At 37.3% G+C, this 26363-nt stretch overlaps 1 protein-coding gene across 4 annotated transcripts in view; it reads right to left on the bottom strand.

Annotated features, from left to right (window-relative positions):
- Nucleotides 1–26363, bottom strand: part of MIGA1 (mitoguardin 1) — an 85370-nt gene that overhangs the window by 35568 nt on the left and 23439 nt on the right. For all 4 annotated transcript variants that reach the window (XR_004623277.1, XM_034653745.1, XM_034653744.1 and 1 more), the window contains exon 7: nt 25888–26011. Coding sequence is in view for 3 of the 4 variants with exons in the window: in XM_034653745.1 (XP_034509636.1) it covers nt 25888–26011 (124 nt within the window). In the remaining variant the exon portion in view is untranslated. The remainder of the gene's footprint in view (nt 1–25887; nt 26012–26363) is intronic.

The following is a 26363-nucleotide window of genomic DNA, read 5'->3' as shown; positions in this document are numbered from 1 at the left end:
CTCAAGATCAGACACTTAACCCACTGAGCCACCCAGGCTTCCCTGCAATGCTTTATTTTTTGATCTACATGATAGTTACACAAGAGAGTGGGATAAATCACTATGCTTTTTTGTTTTGTGCACTTTCCTCTAAGGGTTTACATAGAAGGAAAGAAAACAATGTATCCATACATCTTGCCCCCAAATGGCTGAGAGCAGAAAAAACATCTTGCCCCCAAATGGCTGAGAGCAGAAAAAACATCTTGCCCCCAAATGGCTGAGCGCAGAAAAGACAATAAAGTATTTCAGTGTTGGCAGTAAAGCTGTAAATTATTAGACACAAATTTTATTCCCTGATAAGCACCTATAATGATGCTAAGTTCAAAAAGTCAAAAGATCTGATAAGCCTGTTAAGAATAATAGCAAACTGGGGTGCCTGGGTGGCGCAGTCGTTAAGCGTCTGCCTTCGGCTCAGGGCGTGATCCCAGCGTTCTGGGATCGAGCCCCACATCAGGTTTCTCCGCTAAGAGCCTGCTTCTTCCTCTCCCATTCCCCCTACTTGTGTTCCCTCTCTCGCTGGCTGTCTCTCTCTGTCAAATAAATAAATAAAATTAAAAAAAAAAAAAGAAAAATAGCAAACTGAATAACGGTAGTTGCGGGAGACTCAAAGGCCATACAGATACCACTCACAACCTTTTTCCTCCTGGCTTATCAATATTTCTTTGCTATTTAGTGATTGGTTTAGAATTTTAAGTGGGAACATTTTGGTGGCGATAATCAACTATTTACAGGAAGAAGACATGGAAACTAAGCAATGCTTACTATTTAATGACAACAGTAAGAGTGTTATGAAACCAATATACATTTATTTTGCACTTACTACTTGCCAGAAGCCAAGTTACATGCTTTACATACATTATCTCATAATTCTCACAACAATCCTTTGAGATAGTTACTATTCTTTTTTTCATTTTATATATCTAGAAGCTAATGTACAGAAATGTTAAGTGATGATCCATACTCACACAGTTAAGAAATGGAATGGCAGGATTCAAAACAGGTCATCTGACACCAGATTCCAAGCTATGAAACTATGGAGCTGTGGTGTCCAACACAGTACGTGCTAGCCACATGTATCTACTGAGCACATGAAATGTGGCTAGTCAGAACTGAGCTGTGCTGTAAGTGTAAAATACACAATGGACTTTGAAAGCTCTGTATCAAAAAATATAAAATCTTATTAATATAAATTGGGTTTAAGAAAATATATTATTAAAATTAATTTCACTTCTTTCATCTTACTTTTTCATGTGCCTACTGGAAAATTTAAAGTTACATTTGTCGCTCACATTATATTTCTATTGGACAGTACTGTTAGAGCATTCCTTTCTCATATCTTATCTCGGTGCAGAGTTTACAAGTCCTTTACAGGATTCAGACTCAACTCACATTTTTTGAGTGTCTAGTAGTGGTGCCCATGGCATTCTGCTACATGCTTTCACAGGCTATTACATTTTATATGTGTAACTGTTAGGCAGGAATAGCCTAATTATCCACAAGAATGCTTTATTGCAACTAAAACAAAAAAAAGCCATTTTCCAATCAAAATCTTCAATGCTCCTTGTCTGGTTTTCAAAGCTTTCCATAATTTCTGTTCACCCTACTATCTAATCTTGTTTTCTATTAATTAATAAAAGACCCCTCAGCTGTGACTGTACTATACAATACACCATAGCATTATTACACTATTATTAAATACCACCATACTATGTATCACATAATGCGTACTATATGCAATATAGTATACTTGGTATTATACTACATTATATATACTATACTATATTATATTATATATACTATACTAATTATATTATACTTACACTATATTATATACTATATTATTAACTATACTTCCACTTGCCTTAGTAATAATGCAATGGGTAAAAGCTTGGGCTTTCGAGTCAGCCAGGTAGCAGGTGGATCCGAATTCTGATCCTAGCTTTGCTACTTGTTATCAAGGTACACTAGGGATAACAATATTGATTTCATAGAGTTGTCATAAGGATTAAATGAGAGATTTATGGAGGTGTACTACTTAGTACATAGTGAGTGCTAAATAATTTTTTACTGCTATTGCTATTGCCATATGCATTATTTTCAAGCCTTTGGTTCCTTCTGTATTTTCTCCAACACATAAATCTTTCCTTCTGTTCCCTTGCTCCCTGCTACCCAGAAATACATGTTGCTTTATAATACGCAACTCAAGTACTATCACCCGTTAAGCATCCTCCACAAATTATCTAATTTTTTGTTTCTATATAAGGCAGTGCAGCAAAAGTATTAAAATCATGGGTTCTGGAGCCAGATTGCTTGGATTCAAATTCAGACTCTGCTACTTAGCTGTATAACAACCTTGAATAAGCTTACATTCTTCATTTCTCAGTATCCTCGCTTGGAAAATGGGAATAAAATCTACCTCACGGAGTCGTGTAAGGATTAAATGAGTTAATACATGTGAAGTAAGCATCCAATAAATATTAGCTATTCATATTATTACATAAAAGGTAAGTATAATTTAATACACTATCTGAATTTTTTTTTAGAGAGAGGGAGAGGGTGGGAGTATGGGAGGGGGTGTTGTGGGGGGCAGAAGGAGAAAAAGATCTTAAGCAGACTCCATGGCCAGTGCAGAACCTGACATGGGGCTTGATCTCATGACCCTGAGATCACGACATGAGCCAAAATCAAGAGTCGGATGCTTAACCAATGGAACCACCCAAGCACCCCTACACTATCTGAATTTTTACTTAACAATTGCTTGGATATATAGCCTGTCTGTCTAGCTGGACTGAAACAACTGTTCATGGACTTCCTCATCTTTTTTCTTTTTCTTTCATCTTTTTTTCCTAGTGGTTCCTACAGTTCTCAATAGAGCATTGGACACATGGCAAACACTTCAATATTTGTTGAAATAAACGAAATAAAACTTGCTATATAAAGTGACCAACCTGAGACATGAAAGTCCCTATTTTAAAAAGCCTCTCCTGTATCTCGTCTGAATCATTTTGCCTATTATATGACTTTTACTTGTTTTCAGAGCCCTGTTAAAATTCTTATTTTTCCAATACTCAGCTGTAAATTAAACTTATGATATTTTCTTGTAAACCTAAAATATGCAGCTTATGCCTCATAATGCCTAATCTTTAACCTCAGAAGTACCTAAAATGCTTTCCACATAATTAGGGGATTAAATATAAAAAATACTGTAAGTTACCACATTGACTCTCAAGACAGAGTGGCTCTTTTCTCTCTCTCTCTCTTTTCTTCAGTAAGCTCTATGCCCAGTGTGGGGTTTGAACTTATGACCCTGAGATTAACAGTAGCATGCTCTACCAAATGAGCCAGCCAGGCGCCCCAAACCTAAAACTTTTTAAAACATTGTTTTACCTATCTCAATCACCCAGAACTTTTAAAACATTCATGCATAGACAATAAACTATGTTCTTCTTTGGAAGGATACTAAAAGTATAATGTTTACTTTTAACTCAACAGTCATACATTTTAGGCCAAAAATCTGACTGGATTCAAGCCTTGCTCCTTCTTTCACAATCTCATAATTCACATGTTACTTAAGTCTTTTTCAAAGCAGTATTTGCTTGAAAGAAAGAAAAGAAAGAGAGAAAAAGAGAAAGGAAGGAAGGAAGGAAGGAAGGAAGGAAGGAAGGAAGGAAGGAAATAAAAACGAGAAGACACTTCAGTCTTGGAACTTAGAACTTCAGGCCCAGATCTACTTCTTTAAACCAACCCAAATGGGTTTTCTCCATGTCTCACTTTTGCCATCCCGAGGGACATTCTATTTTCTGTCGCTTAAGAAGCCATCAGGTCTATTTTAACCTCAGCAGATTCTAGTGGAGATTCCAAAGATGCCACTCTTCTTTTAAAATCCAGGCTGTTCACTGTGGATTTTATAACACCAGCAAGAAGAGGAAGGCTGCCAAATGTCTCAATGTCATCTGACTTCTAAAGCAGCTATTCTCCAGATGATTTTTAGCAACTTAAATATGATTTGGAACCTTGTCTTTTCTATGGTTTTATTAAAAGTGGAAAAGTTCCTGCTGCCAACAAGACAAGCTATTTTCCAGTCTGCTATAATCTGCTAAAATGATTAAGAAATCTAGAAAACTACTGCTGCTCTTTGTCCATCATATATGACTATGACTACCTACCCCATCTATACTGCAGACAGGTTTTTATTTTGTTTTTTTGTTTTTTTTTTTTAAAGATTTTATTTATTTATTTGACAGAGATAGAGACAGGCAGCGAGAGAGGGAACACACGCAGGGGGAGTGGGAGAGGAAGAAGCAGGCTCATAGCAGAGGAGCCTGATGTGGGGCTCGATCCCGTAACGCCGGGATCACGCCCTGAGCCGAAGGCAAACGCATAACCGCTGTGCCACCCAGGCGCCCCCTTTATTTTGTTTTAAAATGCTATAGTATAGTTTCAGAGGGGAAAAAAAAGTTGAATACAAAAATTTAAACCAACATAATTTTAGGAAGTAAAAGAATTAAGAGAGCCAGGAGACGACATTTTCTTCATTTTTCCCCTCAATACCTTAATACTGAAAAGAGTAGCAATGAAATCCACTGAAACAAAAGAAAAAAAACTGATCAGTTCTTGAGATGTATTATGACTTATAGTTTTGATTATGTGAAATAATACATGTACAAAACAGCCTGATACTACTGATCTACCCAAAAGAGATTTCCAAAACAGTTGTCTCTGGCATTCCCTATTTATCAAAACTTCTTATATGCCATGACTGCCCAATATGACAACTGTGATTCCTAATTCGGAAATACAGCTGCCAATGCAAAATGAGTAATAGAAGGAGAAAAAAAAAGGAATAACAGCATTTTCTACCATTTTTTTAGCAGAAGAAATGACTGGATAACCCAAAGTGGAACAAAAAATAATTAAGGTTAGGTCTGCAGTTACAGAGACTTTACCGTGGTCACTAGCAAAAGCTGGTCACTCTGTACACTACAAAAAGCCCACTGGCCAATGAGACAAGTCGGGGCAGAAATCCAGCCCATATCCTGGGCCTGCATCCTCCAGGAGGAAGGTGAACCTTTGTCTTATCACAAAAGTGCCCTTTCCAAGGGGCTACATGGGCCTTTTTCTAAATCATACAAAGGTCTCGTGTTAGTGAAGTCCTGGACGTAGAAATTCAAGCTGACAAGTAACCAATAATTTCTCGTTTCTGGCACCCCAACAATGCTCATTACATTGCTTTCAGCTCTGAACCTATTTTGACTTATATTTATAACACTAGTCTGTAGTATTAGTAAATACTTTGAAATTAAGATTATGAGCCTTAAAACATAGAAGAAAATTACTAACCCAAATTTCTTACATGTTCTGCAATTTGTACCTGTATATTTAGAAGTCTGAGTATACAAATGAAGCCTGTAATCCATGTCACCCCCTAAAAATAAACCCTCAGGGAGTTTATCCTCCAACCACAGTGATTCTGCAGGAAAGAAAAAGGACAAGGTCTTAGAGGGTCAACTCTTAGCTGTCTGACGTTCGACTCAAGATCATAGGTTGAGGTATTTCCTCTTGCTGCCAAGCTCTTTCAATATTGCTAAATGCTCTATCTGGCTGCTTATCAAAAGAGAAGAACAACGTCTCCCTAGTGGTCAGGAGGTCCCACTTTACAGTTTTCCTATTCTCTGCCAGAGATTTGTGCAGTCAGTACTAGTGTGGAAAAACCTCTAATTTCCCCTTACAGGATGTGTCACTCTCTCAATGAAATTCACTCTGCATAAGAGAGCAGAAAGAAAGATGAATAAAATATTTAAACTTAACCAGTCAACACTTCCATAGTCTCCTGCAAACACATAAATTTGATTATTACTTCTTATAATTCTCAGTGGCTCCCTTTTGCCTAAAGGTACAAAACAAGAACCTTCATGATTTATCTCCTGCCCACTTTTCTTGATTCACTTCTCACCACTCTCCTACATATTCTGTATTTCCAAGACCTAACAGGCTTAATTCATGGTGTTTGCTCTGCTTGAAATGCCCCTTTCTCAATTATCTTCCTGGTGGATGATCTTTCTTCAAGTGTCACACCTGTGAAGACTTCCTTGAGCCCCCAGATGAATAATCTATCCTTTTCTTTGGTGTTTTCGTAGCACTTTCTAAACACATTATTATAGTACTTACTCCATTGTGCTATATAATTTTTTAATGCCTAAATAGCTCCAAAACTAGACTCTGTGTTGCTTAAAAGCAAGGATGAAATCTTCATCCTTATTTCTCGAATGCCTTATAATATGTTTGACATATATTAGGCAATCAAATGTTTGCTAAATAAATATTTGAGACCTGAGTTCCTATGAGTTCATTCTGTTCAAGAAATAGATTATAATGAGGCCTAAACTTGTATCTGAAATATGCAAAGCAATAGTGCAAAACTATAAAAATTCCTGGTTTGTTTTTAAGGGCTAAATTTGTTCCTACACATCAGAATGAAAGAATCTCAAAGTTCTTTGCTCAGCCAAAAAAACAATATTTATCAAATTTATGACTTCAGATTTGCCTGCTAATACAGCTATTGCAAATACATACTATTCTTTATAGAAAACATAAGCAAACAAACTGTGAAGCCCAATTAATTTTAGAAGAAATCTAATTACAGTGTAATTAACAAGCTTGAACTTAATTTCCGTAAACCGTATCAACTAGAGGCACCTGGATGGCTCAGTCGGTTCAGTATCTAACTTTGGCTCAGGTCATGATCTTGCCTGGGATAGAGCCCCATATCAGGCTCCCTGCTCAGTGGAGAGTCTGCTTCTCTCTCTCCCTCCAACCCTCCCCCCGGCTCATGCTTTCTCTCTCAAATAAATAAAATCTTAAAAAAAAAAAAAAGCATATCAACTAAATCATGTCCCCAAGAAACGGTTAGCAAGCTTCATTTGTTGTTAATCAGGTTTATTTTTATACTAGTATTAAATTCAGCAACTTGGTCCAGCCGTAATAGCCTAAGCAAAGTGAGTAAAGAATAATCGTAATCCTGAATATGCTGTTACTGAAATAAGTTACTAAGTCATGTAATAATGCATACCCTAAATTATATGACAAAAGAAGTCTCCTAAAGTAAAAATCATTCCTTGGTGTTAGGTTTTAACCTCATATTCTACCAATCTCTCACTAGTTGCTGTGAACAGCTAAAGTCTAGTTTTTCCCAAAAGAATTAAGATAATAACACAAATTTCTTTTTTTTTAAATTTTTTTTTAAGATTTTATTTATTCATTTGACAGAGAGACAGCCAGTGAGAGAGGGAACACAAGCAGGAGGAGTGGGAGAAAAAGAAGCAGACTCCCAGCGGAAGAGCCTGACGTGGGGCTCAATCCCAGAACTCCAGGATCATGCCCTGAGCCAAAGGCAGACGCTTAACGACTGAGCCACCCAGGCGCCCCACAACACAAATTTCTGTTTAATACGAAAGATAAATATACTTTCATTGTGCAATATTTAATAAGTACAAAAATTATATATGTAGCATAGATGTGTATTTTGAATCAAAATAGTAAAACAAACATTTTTTTTAAAAATTTATTTGAGAGAGCAAGAGAGCATGTGCATGAATGGGGGTAGGGGCAGAGGGAGAGAATCTCTAGCAGACTCTGCCCTGAGCGTGGAGCCAGACACTGGGCTGATCCCACAGCCGGTGAGATCATGACCTGAGCCGAAACCCAGAGTTGGATGCTCAACCGACTGAGCCACCCAGGTGCTCCACTACAACAAACATTTGTAAATCTACCATCCATTTACAGCCATCTTCAAAGTTCACAAAATTATTTACTTAAAAGGAAAAATAATGGAGTCATGAAGTACTGTGCATATCTTCTTACCTGATACTCATGATATGTACGTGCATTTCCAAATGAATTTAAAACATACTCAGATATTTCAGGAAAAAAAAAAAAAACAGTAGCAGATAACCAAAGATAACCACATGTTCCAAATCACATCTGTTTACTTTCAAGTTCTTAGGCTCTTAAACAGGCTGAGGGCACTTCAGTTGGGAAGAACAAAAAAGAATGTAGGTGGGAAGAAAAAGTTAAAACAATGATCTTATGCTTTCTGGAAGGAGTTTAGGCTCTGAGTCTTTTGAACTAGCTCAGTATTGAGGCATATCCTAACACATATTGCTTTCTAACTGCTTCATAAAAATAAGTCTTAAATGGCCAATCATACCAGAGGCAACCTGAAGACAGGGACTTTAGTCCTTATTTCATCTGAATACCATCACATATAAGGCAAAGAGTAAAGTTAAATAAATAGTAATACCAAGCTGATTTTTAAGCAATCATTTGCCTTCATGGTCTTCATGAGTCCTTGCCATCAACACTCCTGTACCCTACTGGGAGGCCACAGCAACAGGGGCACAGTCTTTGATTCTGTGTGGTAGGAAAGCTAACTCGTAGTCCTTTCTACATAGCTCTCTTCAGAGGCAAAAAGAACCATAAGAATCTACCCAAAGCAGTAAGATGGTGGGGGGGATGTAAAAGAAGAAGAAAAAAAGAATAAGAAACCATAAGTGCTGAAAAGAAAGAAATAAAAATAAACATGTTATCATCCACAAGTACGTGTTCCAGATAAAAATTCCAAAAGAAATCATAACAAGTTATCGGTGGCAAAAATAGTAAGAGTTCAGAAAGGTTGTTGATAATATTCAAATATAAATATCAGCTACATTTTAGATACTGACAAGAAAGAATCAGTAAATGCAAATTTTAAAAATATACCATGCACAATGATAACTAAACTATAAGGGCCCTAGGAATGAAAATATGTTAAGTCTTTTATGAAAGAAATTATAAAAAGTTATGAAAAACATAAAAGACTTAAAGAAATGAAGAACCATATCATGTCTCTAGATGGAAACATTAATATTATGAAGATTAAATTCTCCCACAAGCTGACCTATAAATGAAATGTAATAATCAAAATCCCAAGAGAGGTTTTCATGAAACTTGACAAGGTGTCCTAAACTTCACATAGAAAAGCGAAGGGCTAAAAATAGCAAAGCAATTCTTAAAAAAGAACACAGTGAATGGACTCACCCTGCCAGGTGTCAAGACTCATAATAAAACTAAATAAAGCTACAGTAATGAAGACACTGTGAAACCAAGGCAGGAACAGACAGACTAACAGAACAAACAGTCCACAAAAGACACACACATAAGACAACCTGACATATGACAGGGGCATTTCATCAAATCAGTAAGAAAAAGATATGTTATTTGTTGAATGGTGCTAAGGCAACAACTTATTCAAATGTTAAAAAAAATAGTAATAATATAGATTTAAAAAATCAGCTCCTGGCAGATTAAACACCCAAATATAAAAAACCCACACTTCAGAGAAGTTCTCTGAAGAAAATTCTCAGAAGAAAACTTCTGGAGAAGATGGTGGAGTAGAAGGATACTAGGCTCACCTCGTTCCACAAATACCCATATAAAATACCCAGATCAAAGTAAATAATCCAGAAAACAATTGAACACTGGCAGGACAGACTCTCCATAGCTAAACATGGAGAAAAGACCTCACCAAATACAAGAGAATGGCAGAGACATGGTCAGGAACCAAGGAAACCCACAAATGTCAATGAGAGGGACACAGGGAGCACAAATAGGGGAGAGGAGCAGACCCCCCACACCAAACACCCCAGGCACTGGAAAGACAAATCCCAATCGCGTTTGTTTTTGAAAACCGGGGGGCCCAACTTCGTGAGTTCTTACAATCAGTGGGGCTTCACACCCGGAACTGAGGCACAGGAAACTGAGTTCCCAACCTTAAAGACTTGACAACAAATAGCCCCACTGAGATACAGCATAGAATAACAGTGTCAAAAACACCTGGGATTTACAGAAAGAAGCATGTACTGGAAGGGCAAGGATTTTTAGGAGACTTCTCCAAGAACAAAGAGTTGACAGGTACCATTTCCCTCCCCCGCTCCACAGCCTAGATACAAAGACACCTGTGGGAACCAACGCAGCTGGAGCAAGCTCCAGCTAGCTTGCTAACAGTGCGACTTTCCCAGCACACATCTGAAGATCCACTCCTCCAACCCTACCAGGCTGAACAGTTTTCTCCGTGCCTCCGGGTTTCCTCCCAGGGCAGACTTGTACAAACCTTGCTAACACCCTAGTTCCACCCCTGCATTCTCCTGCAGACCTACCCCCCTACAGCAGGCCCTTGGCCCGAGTCCATCCAAAGTGGTGCCAAAAGCCCGCCAGTGTACAAGTAGCCCAGAAAGGGGCCGGCACACTCCAAAGTTACTTCTGCCTTGGGAAAGAAGATACCAGTCTGATGGCTGCCACAGCAATGGGCTGGGGACAGACATAGGGTCTGATTATAGGTTCCACCCAACAAGAAAAGCTTCTCAAGGGACAACATAAGGAAAGCACCCTGTAGTTTGGTGCTCCTGCATATCTGGCAAATGCCTGGTCTAACTCAACTCAAGCCTAACGCGGCCCTTGGCCCACTAACAACACAGAGACCAAGCTCTGCCCACAAAAGGCAAAAAGAGCCACTTCTGACAACTGTACTGAAGCGAAAGTGGGTCAGCCACAATAGCAGGGTACACGCAACACACACAGGAGATACCCCTCAAGTGCGAGGTTCTGGCGAACAGGGGACATTGCACTGCAGGGCATTACAGGGCATCTTCTTCATAAAGCCACTACTTTCAACAGGAGGAGATAGAGCTGACTTTCTTTACACATAGAACAAAGAGAGTCATACAAAATGAGGACACAGAGGAATATGTCCCAAATGAAAGAACAAGACAAAATCACAGCAAATGAGCTAAATGAAATGGAGATAAATAATATGCCTGGAAGAGAATTCAAAGTAATGGTCATAAAGATATTCACTAGACTTGAGAGAGTGGAGGACCTCATTGAGACCCTCAACAAAAAGAGAGAAAACATTAAAAAGAACCAATCAGAGATGAAGAACTCAATAACTGAAATTTAAAATATAATACATGGAATAAATAATAGGCTAGAAGAGCAGAAGAACAGACCAGCAACCTGGAGGACAGAATAATGGCAAACCATCAAGGTGAAGAGGAGAGAGAAAAAAACAATAATAATAAATGAAAATAAACTAAGGGAACTAAGAGACATCACCAAGCATGATAACATCTGCATTACAGGGATCCAAGGAGAAGAGAGAAAAAAGAGGGTAGAAAATGTATCTGAAGAAATAATAGCCAAAAACTTCCTGAATCTGGGGAAGGAAACAGACATCCAGATCCAGGAGGAAGAGGGAGCCCCCAACAAGATCAACTGAAGGAGGCCCACACCAAGACACACAGCAATTAAAATGGCAAAAAGTAGAGATAAAGAATTTTTTAAATCAGCAAGAGAAAATAAAACAGTTACATACAAGGGAAACCCATATGGCTAATTTTTCATCAGAAACTTTGCAGGCCAGTAAGAAGAGTGTGATGTTTTATATTCAAAGTGCTAAATGGGAAAAATCTGCAGCCAAGAATACTCTATCCAGCAAGGCTATTATTCAGAACAAAAGGAGAGATAAAGTGTTTCCCAGACAAACAAAAGTTAAAGGAATTCATGACCACTAAACCAGCCCTACTGGAAATGTTACAGTGGACTTCTTGAGTGGAAAGGAAAGACCATGAGTAGGAATAAGAAAATTAGAGAGCACAAAAGCAGTAAAATTAAGTGTATCTATAAATATCAGTCAAGAGGGTCACAAAATAAAAGGATGTAAACTATGACACCATATACCTAGAATGTTGGGGTGATAGGAGTAAAAAATGTGTTCAAACATAAGCAATCATCAATCAAATACAGACTGCTACATGCAAAAAATGTTATACATAAAACTAATGGTAACTACAAATCAAAAACCAGAAATATATATGCAAAAAATAAAGAGAATGGAATCCAAGTATATCACTAAATAAAACCAGCAATCTGTGAGAGAAAAGAGGAAGAGAAGTAACAGAGAAGAACTACAAAAACAACCATAAAATAACAGAATGGCAATAGGAACATACCTATCAATAATTACTTTGAATGTAAATGGACTAAACGCTCCAATCAAAAGATGTAGGGTACAGAATGGATAAAAAAGCAAGACCCATTTCTTTGTTGTCTACAAGAGACACATTTCACACCTAAAGACACATGCAGATATTCTATGCTCATGGATTAGAACAACAAATATTGTTAAAATGTCCATACTAGGGATGCCTGGGTGGCACAGCGGTTAAGCGTCTGCCTTCGGCGCAGGGCGTGATCCCGGCATTATGGGATCGAGCCCCACATCAGGCTCCTCCACTATGAGCCTGCTTCTTCCTCTCCCACTCCCCCTGCTTGTGTTCCCTCTTTCACTGGCTGTCTCTATCTCTGTCAAATAAATAAATAAAATCTTTAAAAAAATGTCCATACTACCCAAAGCATTCTACAGATTTAAAGCAATTCCTATCAAAATGCCAATAACATTTTTCACAGACTAGAACAAACAATCCTAAAATTTGTATGGAACCACAAAAGACCCTGAATAGCTAAAGCAATCTTGAAAAAGAACAGAAGTAGGGATATACAATCTCAGATTTCAAAATTTACTACAAAGCCACAGTAATCAAAACAGTATGGTGCTGGCACAAAACAGACACATAGAACAGAACAGAAAATCCAAAGTAAACCCACAATTATATGGCCAATTACTCTCTGACAAAGCAGGAAAGAATATCCAATGGAAAAAGTCTCTTCAACAAACCGTGTTCAGTAAACTGGACAGCTATATGCAAAAGAATGAAACTAGACCACTTTCTTATACCATACACAAAAATAAACTTAAATGGATTAAGGACCTAAATGTGAGACCGGAAACCATAAAAACCCTAGAAGAGAACAGACAGTAAAGTCTCTGACATAAGCCATAGCAACACTTTTCTAGACATGCCTCCTGAGGCAAGGGAAACAAAAGCAAAAATAAGCTATTGGGACTACATCAAAATAAAAAGCTTCTGCACCACAAAGAGAACAACCAACAAAACCAAAACCAACCTACTATCGAGTGGGAGAAGATATCTGCAAATGACATATCCAATAAAGGGTTACTATCCAAAATATATAAAGAACTTATACAACTCAATACAAACACATATGACCCAATTAAAGATGGGTAGAAGATGTGAACAGACATTTCTCCAAAGAAGACATACAGATGGCCAACAAACACATGAAAAGATGCTCAACATCATTCATCATCAGGGAAATGCAAACCAAAACCAAAATAAGATATCACCTCACATCTGTCAAAATGGATAAAATAAAAAACACAAGGAACAATAAGCGTTGGCAAGGATGTGGGAAAAAAGGAACCCTGGTGCTTTGTTGGTGGGACTGCAAACTGGTACAGCCACTGTGGAAAACAGTATGGAGTTTCCTCAAAAAATTAAAAACAGAACTGCCCCATGATCCAGTAATTCCACTACTGAGTATGTACCCGAAGAATACAAAAACACTAATTTGAAAAGATACATGCACCCCCATATTTAGTACAGCATTATTTACAATAGCCAAATTATGGAAGCAGACTGTCCAATGATAGATGAATGGATAAAGAAGATGTGGTATAACACACACACACACACACACAAATATTACTCAACCATAAAAAAGAAATCTTGCCATTTGCAACAACAGGGATGAATCTAGAGGGTATAATGCTAAATAAGTCAGTCACAGAAAGACAAATACATACAATTTCACTCATGTGTGGAATTTAAGAAACATACAAACAAAAATGAAACAAACCAAAAAACAGACTCTTTACTATAGAGAACAAAATGTTGTTAACAGAGGGAAGGTGGGTGGAGGGATGGGTGAAATAGGGGAAGGGGATTAAGAGTATACTTATCATGATGACCACTGAGTCATGTACAGAATTGGTGAATCACTATATTGTACACGCGAAACCAGTAAAACACTGTATATTAAAATTTTTTAAAAAATAAAAACTTTAAAACTTGCCCAAAAAAACACAAAACAATTCTCTTTATATCTTCTAAACAATACACAAAAAGTACAAACCATAAAGGAAAGATTGATAAATGTGGTAAAATTAAAATTAATGATGTCTATCATTTATATATTACTTGAAAGACCTCTTAAACAGAAATGCACATGAGAATCATCTACTGAACTATGAAATATGAATGTATTGCACAATCCCAATCCCAAAGTTTCAAATTCAATAGATCTGGAGCAAAGCCTAGGAATCCATGTTGCTGAAAAGCAGAGGTAATTCTGATAAACATTTTGTTAAGACTCTCAGACCACTGAGTATCTATACTACAGTGAAGCCACAGTATCAGGCATTGAAAAGAATAGAATACTCCATCTGCCCACAAGGAGTTTATGGTCTAATACAAGAGACTGGATATATACATAAATAATTGTAATTGGGACACCTGGGTGGCTCAGTTGGTTAAGCATCTGCCTTCAGCTCAGGTCATGATCCCAGGGTCCTGGGATCGAGTCCTGAGTTGGGCTCCTTGCTCAGCAGGGAGCCTGCTTCTCCCTCTGCTCTCTCTCTCTGCCTTCCGCTCCTCCTGCTTGTGCTCTCTCTCTCTAATAAATAAAATCTTTAACAAAATTGTAATTTGTCAAAAGTAACCAATTTCACAGAGAAACCCATTAAACCTCCTACAATTTCATATTTCAAATGGGACTTCCACTCCCATCTTCTTCCAGGAAGAAGCTATATTGGATTAACACATTAAGCTATTCCCTTCGCCTCTTTATTTGCTCATCCCTACGGGAAGAGTAACTTCGCTAATGCTGAGAACCTGAGTGTCATTAAACAGAAGGAAATGGGATAAAGTCATTGTTCACTACATGGCTCTTGGTGTACACTAGTGTTTGTTCTCTCTCAAGTCTTCAAGAGAAAGGTCTAGGTCTGCAAACCATCACTTTGGTACTGGATCGCACTCTCCTGAGCTGGACAGAGTGTTGGCAGGGATTATAAGGCAGGCAGGGAATCCTTATGCAACTGGCTAAGTGTGCCAGGCATTTTTCTGCATTCTCAGCTTTTCTCCATAGAATTTTTTTGAGGGGAAGGGAGGACAGTGTAGGAAGCCTTACCACATTTTCCAATCCAGACATTAGCGAAAAGAGTTCCAAATAAAGTTAAAACTATTGTTTAATCAGTATCAGGCTCTTTTTGTGTTCTCAATTTATTCAGAAATCAGAGAGACAGAGGAGTTTTTAAATGGTACCACTAAGAACAACAAATATTATTATGCAACAGAGAAAGGTATGAGAGGTTTCCTCCAGCTGAAAAAGCAGAGGAAAAGGCACAGAGGAAGTAGTTTGGAGTTGTATTCTATAGGCAGAAAAAAATGCTTCAGAGCATGTTGAATTATGCAAAAGAACAGTATCAGAAGAAGAATGCATAAAGAAAAATTTACTAAAAACCTGGAGTTGATTATACGACTAAAATCTCAGAGAAGAATTTCAGTTCTGGAAGAGACTTGTTCAGTTTGGCTGGAGTGTATGGAAGAGAGCTAAACAAACAGGTCAGGAAAGTAATTGAGAACCTGGGAGTGACAAGATGGGAGCTCTGCACCAAGAAGATAACTCTAGAAACAAGGTATACATGTACCAATGGGGAGAGAGACCAGAAGAGGGAACCTAATTAGGAGATTATTAAATCCAAGCAAAATTTAATGAGAGTGCAAAAGAGAATGAATGAGAGCTATATTACGGAGGCAGAATCAAGAGAATTTGCTAAATAATTATACATGCTAGCAAAAAGCATATCCATTATCATTTTTTGTTTTCCTCCTACGCATATGTCAAGATTAGGAATCAAAGAAAGCTGGTAATCTTAGCTATATTTAGAATAAATACTTTTACAAAGTATTTGTCCTTCAGGATGATATTTTCTTTTCTAATACAAAGAAAAAGTATATTTATTAAGAGTATCTACTTTACTTTCTCAAATAAATTATTTTTTTTTTTTAAAGATTTTATTTATTTATTTGACAGAGATAGAGACAGCCAGCGAGAGAGGGAACACAAGCAGGGGGAGTGGGAGAGGAAGAAGCAGGCTCACAGCAGAGGAGCCTGATGTGGGGCTCGATCCCATAACGCCGGGATCACGCCCTGAGCCGAAGGCAGATGCTTAACCGCTGTGCCACCCAGGCGCCCCTCAAATAAATTATTTTTTAGCTTATTTATTTTTAGTAATCTCTACACCCAAGGTGGGGCTCGAACTCACAACCCTGAGATCAACAGTCGCATGTTCTTCCAACTAAGCCACCCAGACACCCCTCAAACAAATAACTTTATTTTTTTTTTAGATTTTATTTATGTATTTGTGAGAGAGAGAGAGACAGAGTGTGCACGCACAAGCAGGGGGGAGGGGCAGTGGGAGAGGGAGAAGCAGACTCCCTGCTGAGCAGGGAGCTGGATATAGAACTTCATCCAGGACCCTGGGATCATGACCTGAGCCAAAGGCAGAAGCTTAACTGACTGAGTCACCCACATGCCCCAAATAAATAACTTTAAACATGACTTAAATACCTTGTTTCAAGAAATGCAAATTTAGGGGCGCCTGGGTAGCGCAGTCGTTAAGCGTCTGCCTTCGGCTCAGGGCGTGATCCCAGCGTTCGGGGATCAAGTCCCACATCAGGCTCCTCGGTTGGGAGCCTGCTTCTTCCTCTCCCTCTCCCGTGCTGTGTTCCCTCTCTCACTGGCTGTCTCTATCTCTGTCTAATAAAAAAAAAAAAAAATTTTTAAAAAAAAAAAAAAAAAAAAAAAGAAATGCAAATTTAAATTACCACTTCAACATGAGGAAAAATCAAATTAATTCCCAGAAACAATGAATGTTGTCTGGAGAATATGATTGAACAATATCATTCTAAAACAAGTTATGAACATGTGACACCAATCTACCTGTAACTATGCACCTTTAAAATAATCTTAAAACAGATCTCATAGAGGCACCTGGATGGCTCAGTTGGTTGAGCAGTTGAGCCTCTGCCTTTGGCTCGGGTCATGATCCTGGAGTCCCGGGATCAAGCCCCACATTGGGCTGCCCAACTGGCAGGGAGTCTGCTTCTCCCTCTGCCCTTCACTCTGCTCATGCTCTCTCGCACTCTCACTCTCTCTCAAATAAATAAAATCTTAAAAAAAAAAAAAACAGGCCTCATAAAAAAGCTAGACTATAACTATAATGTGAATAGATAACAAGTGTTTACCATGTGCCTATACTAAAATGATACATGTTAAGAGAGGTAAACCAGAAAACAGACTCTTAACTAACCAACTGAGGGTCGCTGAAGAGCAGGTGGGTGGGGAATGGGTTAAATGGGTGATGGGGAATAAGGAGGGCATTTATGATGAGCACTGGATATTGTATATAAGTGATGAATCACTGAATTCCACACCTGAAACTAATATTACACTATATGTTACTGGAATTTAAATAAAAACTTGAAAAAAGAAAAAAAATCAAAAGTAAATAAAATGATAAATGTTATCTCACTTAATCTTCACAATCTATGAAGTTGATCCTAATGTAGTTCTCCATCTTACTTACGAAGAAGCTGAGTCTAAGAAAGGTCAAGGCTTGCTTAGGTTTCTTAGCTAGTAAGAATCCTAGAGCCGGGATCTGAACCCATGTTTGCTTACCTCCAGAGCCTATGTTCTTAACCATTAAGCTATACTGTCTATAATCGAAATCATATTGGAGTTTCTTGGTTTGAATCTTCAAAAATTACATAACTAAATTATAATTTAACAATTGTAATTTAACAATTCTGTGAAAAACTACATATAAACATAACGCTTACGGATGCTGTTAGCTGGAAGAACTTACACACTAATGGAAATTTACACTAATGTTATTTCAAGTCTGTGCATCATCTCCATGCTCTCACTCTGAGTTACAGTAGCAGGTGTATACAAAACATACCAGAAAAAAAATGTGGTGACCTAAATTTAACTTCCAGTGCTAGGAGTAGCACGGAATGGCATTTGTGAGTCAAAGGCTTTTAATATGTAGATATAATGTGCTGCCCCCTAGTGAGTTCAATACCTTGCATTTAACACTGAACAGTCTCAATAAGTAAAGAAAAACATTATTATTAGAAAATTCAAATCTTCATTTCATTTTACAGTAGGAGTAATAGAACAAATAATTATCGTTTAAGCCCCAAGTAAATTTTTGATGTGTAAGAGCAAATATAGAAATACAGTTGACCCTTAAACAATGTGAATATTAGGGGCGCCAACCCCCACACAGCTGAAAATCTGAATATAACTTTTGACTCTCCCAAAACTGAACCACTAATAGTCTATTGTTGACCAGAAGCCTTACTGATAATATACAGTTGACTAACACATATTTTGTATATATATTATATACTGTATTTTTACAATAAAATAACCTAGAGAAAAGAAAATGTTATTAAGAAAATCATAAGGAAGAGAAAATACATTTACAGTATTACAACGTATTTATCAAAAAAGATCTGTGTGTAAGTAGACCTGAGTAGTTCAAACCTGTGTTGTTCAAGGGTCAACTGTACATCCAATAATGATTTACTAAATCAGAATGGTTAAGAAAATACCAGTAGAGAACACTGCAAAAGATGAATTAGAGAATAAAGGTGGTTACATTTTTTGCAAGGAATTCATGCCTTAAAACCCTGCCTAATTCAAAGTTATTTTCCTATAGGTAGACATATAAAGACGGGTTGAGGTAGGTCACAACTACTGTGCTATATTTCTTTTCTCAAACATAGTTTTAAAGCTTGAAATGACTATAATGACTACAATAAAAACATTTTTAAGAATGCTTTTAAAACATTTGTAGTGTTTGTAGGAAAGTTTTTTATATCCCTAACTTTTCCCAAATATCAAAAATATTTCCTATTTTAACACCAATGATAGCTTGGCTTAGGAGTACATTAGTAGTTGTGATTTTATTTATTTTTTTTAGATTTTATTTATTTATTTATTTGTTTAGAGAGAAAACAGGGGGAGGGGCAAAGGGAGAGGAAAAGAAAATCTCAAGCAGACTCTGGGCTGAGCTCAAAGCCCGATGCAGGGCTTGACCCCGAGATCACGACCTGAGCCAAAACCAAGAGCCAGACACTTAACTGACTTAGTCACCCAGGCACCTCAATGGTTGTGATTTTAGCCAAGTTGGCAGAATTTTCTAATTTTTAAAAGAAAAGTCCTCTTGCTTTAAATCTGCTTGTGCCAATATTTCCAACATTCTCAGTACTAAATTAACAGCAAGAACATCAGCAGTTATTTGATCTTTTCAGTGCTTTTAAAATTTAATTCAATGACCACTTGGATGACAATATGACAAATTACAAAAAAGACTCAATTTAACAACATAAGTAAAAATAACAGCAGAATCACGAAAATCACTTGCAGAATTTTCTGTGCCTATAAACAATAGTATGGTTCACAGGACATTTTTAAAGGATACTTAGTATTTCTAGTTACCAGCTAAAGTGGCACCACCTACAGCAAACAGTTTATAATTCACTAAGCCCAAAGCTTTGAAACTAAGTAATTCTTGATGAATTTTTGAAAAGGTTTTGGGATTTGAATTACTTAAAATTTTTAGTATAAAGTGATGTTTTGCACTAATTCAAATTCATAAAAACTTACTTAAAACTAGCTTAAAAACCACCATACTATATTTTTAACAGCTTTACTAAGTATAATTTACATACCATAAATCTCCCCCATTTTAAATGTAAAATTCAGGGGTACCTGGGTGGCTCAGTCAATTAATCTCAGGGTCCTGGGATCAGGCTCCATGCTCACTGGGGAGTCTGCTTGTCCCTCTGCACCTCCCCCTGCTCGTACTCTCTCTCTCTCTCAAATAAAATCTTTAAATAAATAAATGTACAATTCAGTGAGTTTCAGTAAGTGTATAAAGTTGCACAACCATTATCATAATCCAGTGCTAGAATGATACTATGTTTTTTCAACTATTATTAACTTCACCTACCTAAAGTAACCAAATAATTCATTGGTTACAACTCAACACTGGTTTTGGATCTGCTATTTTTAAAACAGAAAATAGATTTAATTTATTTTTAATTAACACACTCTTATCTAAAAAGAGAAATGCTAAACATACTGAAAGAATCGTGCTGAGGATGATTTAAACTGTCCTCCTAGTAATCTTGTCCACAGTGTTAATTTGGCAAACTACGACAGATAGTGCAGATGTAAAATTAAATAGAGTCCCTGTTTATATTTCAAACTCCAAATTAGTGAAATGAGTTTTGCTGAGGTTCTATGTAGTCAATAAAACCTGACATGTGTGACTTCTAAAACTAAGATGATTTACAAGTGAGTATAAAACCAGCTATAAAGACTTAATGGCAAATACTCACCTACGAAATAGCTCAGTGTTAGCAATATCTCCCAAAAAATGTGAATTGATTTTAGCCTTTTTTTTCCTTAGAGGAGGAGTAGGAGGAGGGGCACAGGGAGAGGGAGAGAGAGAATCTTAAGCAGGCTCAATCTCAGAACCCTGAGATCATGACCTGAGCCAAAACCAAGAGTCAGATGCTTAACCAACTGAGCCACCCAGGCATCCCCGTATTAGTCTCTTTTAAAAACAAATGTACATCTTCCTAAATTAATGATTAACAAATCAAAGTGTTGGGAGGCTTATGTGCCTGGAGAGGGCATAAAAGCCCTATGCTTATTCCCCATACCTTGTCCTATGCATCTCTTCCATTTGACTGTTCCTGAGTTAGTACCTCTTACAATAAACTGGTGATAGTAAGTTAAAGGTTTCCTTAAGTTCTGTGAGCTGTTGTAGCAAACTGTTGAACTTAAGGAGTGAACTGTGGAACTCCTGATTTATCGATGGTTGGTCAGAAGTATGGGAAACCTGGACTTGTAATTGGCATGTAAGTGGAAGGCAGTCTTGTGAGGCACAGCCCTTCATCTATGAGGTCTGTGTAAACTCTGGGAAGTTAGTGTCAGAAATGAATTAAACTGTAGGACAACCAGTTGGTGTCTAAAGAGAATTGGAGAATTGCTTGATATGGAAAACACACACCTGGTGTCAGAAGTGTCGTGAGTAGATGGTAACAAGCTTTCCTTTAAATATTTTTTGTTAATGGTTTCAATGAGAGCACTGACGACCAACTAGACCAAACTGACCAAACTAGAGACTGAGAGCTGAAAGGGATATCAAATCAGAATCCACATGATCTTAACAATTCAGAATGGTGACTCAGAAGTGACAACTTATAAGAATAATAAATATAACATCTAAAACTTGGGTCCAAAACAATAACTGCACAAGAATAAATGAGGGAAGATATAGCTTAACAGTAACAAATCTAACAATAACAAAGAACTTAAATGTTTTAGTAACTACAAGGTCAACGTTAGTAATGTTAGAAAAGCTAATGTAGTCCTTGGGCTCTGTGATTATAATGTCCAGAATTTCTACTTTAAGACAGTAGAGCACAGGCATTTACTTCTCCTTCTTCCCAAAGGCCAGTTGAAAGTGACAGAAAAAAAAAAATTAATGGAGAAAATTATAGCATCACTGGAAAACATGAAGATGATAGCAGTGGACAAGAAATTATATTCTTATTTTTTTATTTTTTAAAGATTTTATTTTTAATTAATCTCCACACCCAATACGGGGCTTGAACTCACAACCCTGAGATCAAGAGTCACACACTCTACCAACTGAACCTGCCAGGCACCCAAGAAATTTTAAAGAATACCTCGAAATTAGCAAATATAGGAACAAAGTAGAAAAAGAACAACAACAAAAATCCACAGCCTTCCTGAGTGTCCCAAAGAAGTTCCAAATTCCAAGCTAATAAACACTGTTACCCTGTACCTAGCACTTTATATGTATTATTTCATTTAATCCTCACAATTATTTTGAAAATAGGTATTATATGCCCATTTCTCAGAGAAGGAAGCTGAGGTTTAGACAAGTTATATAATTACACAGCTAATAAATGGTGAAGCCAGGATTTGAACCCAGTTAGTGTGAATCTGGACTCTGTGCCTTCAGTTATTATGGAGATATAGGCCCAAGGGTAATCCATCAAAGTAATCATTAAAGCACTACACTACATTCAGCTGGTACTGGGGCCCCTGGCTGGCTCAGTTGGAAGAGCATGCAACTCTTGATCTCAGGGTCATGAGTTCGAGACCCATACTGGGTGTAGAGATTACTAAATAAATAAACAGAAACTTTAAATTCAGCTGGCACTATTTCCCTCAGGTAAGAATAGCAGCTCTTCTTTTGTCCTTGGATTAAACCTTGGTAACTTCCTTCTACAAAATGAGTGAAATATGTCTAGAGTGCCTAGAAGGCCTGAGAAAGGAGGAAAGATGCAAGAGTTAATCTCAGATCCCCACACACATACGGAAGAAGGAAAAATTTTTTAAGGAAAGGAAGATCCACATTAAATAAATACCACCATAGGGACGCCCAAGTGGCTCAGTCAGTTAAGCGTCCAACACTTGGTTTCGGCTCAGGTCATGATCTCAGGGTGGTGAAATTGAGCCCTGTGTTGGGCTCCTTGCTCAGCACAGAGTCTGCTTGGGATTCTTTTCTCTTCCTCTCCCAACCCCTCTGCCCTTCCCCCACCCCAGGCATGCATGTGCATGCCCACTCTTTCTCTCTCTCTCAAATACATAAATAAAATATTTTGAATAAATAAATACTGGGGCACCAGTATTTGGCTCTCAAATAAATAAATAAAATCTTTTTAATAAATAAATACTGGGGCACCTGGGTTGCTCAGTCAGTTAAGTGTCTGCCTTCAGCTCAGGTCATGATCCTGGAGCTCCGGGATCCCTGCTCAGCAGGGAGTCTGTTTCTCCCTTTCCCTCTACACCCCCCTCCCGGCTCATGCTCACTCTCTCTATCTCTAATAAATACATAAAATCTTTTTTAAAAATTACATAAATAAATAAATAAATAAATAAATAAATAAATAAATACTACCACAAGAAATGTTTCCTTACTTTAGCAGCTGTGCGGTTTCCGGGCTGCCTGCTCCAAAATTACATCTCCTAAAGGGGACTTTGCCTGTAGGCATACTCTACTCACAGAGTTCACAGTCAGTCATCCCATTCAAGGAAGGTATCTGTCTTGTAAAGTCATGAGGGAATCTAGCATGGTGGTTCAGAATATGAACTCTGAAATTAGCCTGCCTGGGTCCAAATCTGGGTTCTGTCATTTGATAGCCAGGCAACTCTAGGGAAGTTACTCACTATCTCCCTTCCTCTTTCCCCATCTGAAAAATGAGGATGATAACTATATTTCTCTTATAAAAGTTGTTGTGAAGATAAAATGAGATAATTTTCACTCAGTGTAGTACCTGAGGGAGAGAAGAAACTACAGTGTATGTAAGTGCTCAGCAAAGGGCCTGGCACATGGTAACATGCAAGCAATGGTAGGTGTTAGTTATTAAGGACAGGGCAGAGGAGAAGAACATAAATTAGATGACTGCTGAGAAATCTTCCAACCTTGAAAACCTATCAAACTTAAGAGAAAAAAATATATAATTTCATCAAATAAGACTAAGCAAATTCCAAAAAGTGAAGTAGTCACTGAAATCAGATCAATATTTGTTTTAAATTCACTCCCGAACCTCCAAAGTTATTTAGTAACATCTTTATTTATGACTACTAACTATAAGTTGCCTCCCAATAATATAAATTTAAATGTGTAAAATGAATTTGGATTTAGAGAATGAGGAGAGTTAAATTACTTCTAAGCAATTTTGATCAGTATCAACTAAGAGATATAACAGAAGTACTCTTCCACCAGAAACTTGACCATAGATTGAGTTCTTTCAATCCAGAAGTTCAAAAACAGAAACTTGCAATAAGAGAACAATTTCCAGAGAACTCCCAAGAAAGAACAAAATAGAACAGCTTTATGTCAGCTGGAATCCCCAGGGCAATAACGGGCCAAGGCACTGAAGGATAAAGCCAGTCAGCTTAGAAGGCACTGACAGCCCAGGTTAAGACATGGGCTGAGTTTGGGAATTTATTCCAAACCTAAGCTAACCAAATTTATGGATTGATTATGGGTTCCACTCTAGAAATCCTATCCATTTAGAGTTCCAAATTAACAACAATTTACTCAGGAACAACTTGAAGGCTCCAGAAATGAAGCCATCTGCCTAGGGGACTTCTTGTCCAGAAGCAATGTGAACCCAAAGCAGACCTTTTGGGGCAGCACCTAAGAAATCTTTATAACCTGATCAGAGATGGACTTTGCCAACCTCTATGGTCAGTAGAAAAAAAGAAACTCTGGGCATGTTAAACAGAGCCAAATCTGAGATGCACATTACAAGAGTAACAAATATAAGAACTACACACCTACATGATCTTTACCCTGAGGCTGGAAAGAAACTGCAGGCAGACAATTAGAACAGTGAGGGCAAAGCTTCCATTCCTAGAATAAGACATTAAGCCTTGGGGCCCTTTTCCTCTCCCCACCTTATACTTATAATTTTTTCCCACTCCTATTTCTCTGTGGTTTTCCTTGCCACTTTACTTTTCTATCTTTTCTACTTGTTCCATTCCATTGTTACACTTGAATTCTTTTAAAATTCCTTCTCTCTGTCCTTTCTAAATGTCATTATAATAAGTTACAAAAGAAACTGTGTATAAAAAAACCCCACAAATATAAAAAGAAGGCTTTGACAAATCCTATTTGTTGACATGAATACTGTCAACTTTTTTTTTTTTGGCACAGAAACTATTAAAAAGTACTCAAGCCTAATGAATAATTTTGGTGACAATATAGTATGAAAAAGCAAGGACCAAAATAATACAAAGAGGCTTCATATAACCCTATGACATATAGACAATAATTCTTTTTTTTTTTTTTAGTTTATTTATTTATTTATTTATTTAGTAATCTCTATACCTAACGTGGGGCTTGAACTCACGACCCGAGATGAAGATTCACACGCTTCTCCAACTGAGCCAGCCAGGCACCCCTACACAGTAATTCTTAATTCTAACACAAATGAGATCTTTTACCTAAATTCAAAATACATACATACATAAACATCTCAAAATGTAGCCACTTTTAGTATATTATGTTCAGAAAAAAATGTGGAAGAACTTTAATACTCCTTAACTATTTTTATTCCTTGTAATAAAATAACAATTCTCCTCAAACTTAAAAAAATATATTTTTACCAAAAAGAGATGCAATGTGATTTTGTCTTCATTCTTTGGAACATTTACAGAATTCAGGGAAGCAATTTTATTCATTCATCCCTTTGAAGACGTCACTTAAGTAAGAAATTTTTTCCAAAGTTCTCTTCTCTTTAAAATAGGAAATAAGGGTAATGGTATATAATCATGCATGTCCTAACTACTGATACGAAAATCTAGCCTGCAGTTAAAATGGGGTCCAAGAAATAGAATTACTTAAAATATTTTAAGTGTATGCCATGAGCTACACGCACACTTTTGAGGTGTGCCCCCATCCCATATTTATATTATTGTTTATTTTCTTCCTCTCTCCAACACTTGGACTGGGATTCTTTCACTTAGAATGTCATTTTAAAACAAAGTCACAATCCTACCTATGGCAAGCATTTGACATTATATCTTAAGGGCGTTAAGTTCACTCTAGGAAAATAAAACTGAAAGAAAAAATCAGTAAATATAGAATTTTTCTCTGGACTATTTTCTAAAAAATATATAACCATATTAATACACTTAAGCAAGTGATTCTGAGAATATAAAAGAAAAAATTCACACATTTCAAAAAACCATATAAAATATCCATCTTACCGATATCATTAACGAGGGAATTAGAATCAGATGCCCCCAGGGTAGCTTCAAACTCCTCTTGGAGACGATATGCTCTTTGCAGCAGAGCTTCAAGTTTATGGATAAATTCAGTACTAATAATATCCTACAAGGAGAGAAAAAAGTACACACAGCAAATATGAGAATCTAACATTAAAATCCTCAATACCTTCCACTGTTAAATGAAAGGCAGAGAAAGTGTGGGATATGAGGAACAACTGTTGGGTGGTGACGGCACTGGGTTCTAGCTGGGCCTTTGGCCAGGCCACCTCAGTTCTCAGGGATTCAGCTTCTCTATCTGTAAATTTAAGGGTGGGACTCGATCAGGGGTTCTCAAAGTAAGATCCCTGACCAGCATCAGCATCATCTGGGAAGTTGCAAGAAACACAAATTCTCAGGAGCTAACCTAGCCACTGAATTAGAAACCCAAGTCTATTTTAACAAGCCTTTCAGATGAT

The sequence above is a fragment of the Ailuropoda melanoleuca genome, chromosome 2 (genome assembly GCF_002007445.2).
Source record: "Ailuropoda melanoleuca isolate Jingjing chromosome 2, ASM200744v2, whole genome shotgun sequence".
NCBI lineage: Eukaryota > Metazoa > Chordata > Mammalia > Carnivora > Ursidae > Ailuropoda > Ailuropoda melanoleuca.
This window is presented reverse-complemented; position numbering and strand designations above follow the sequence as displayed.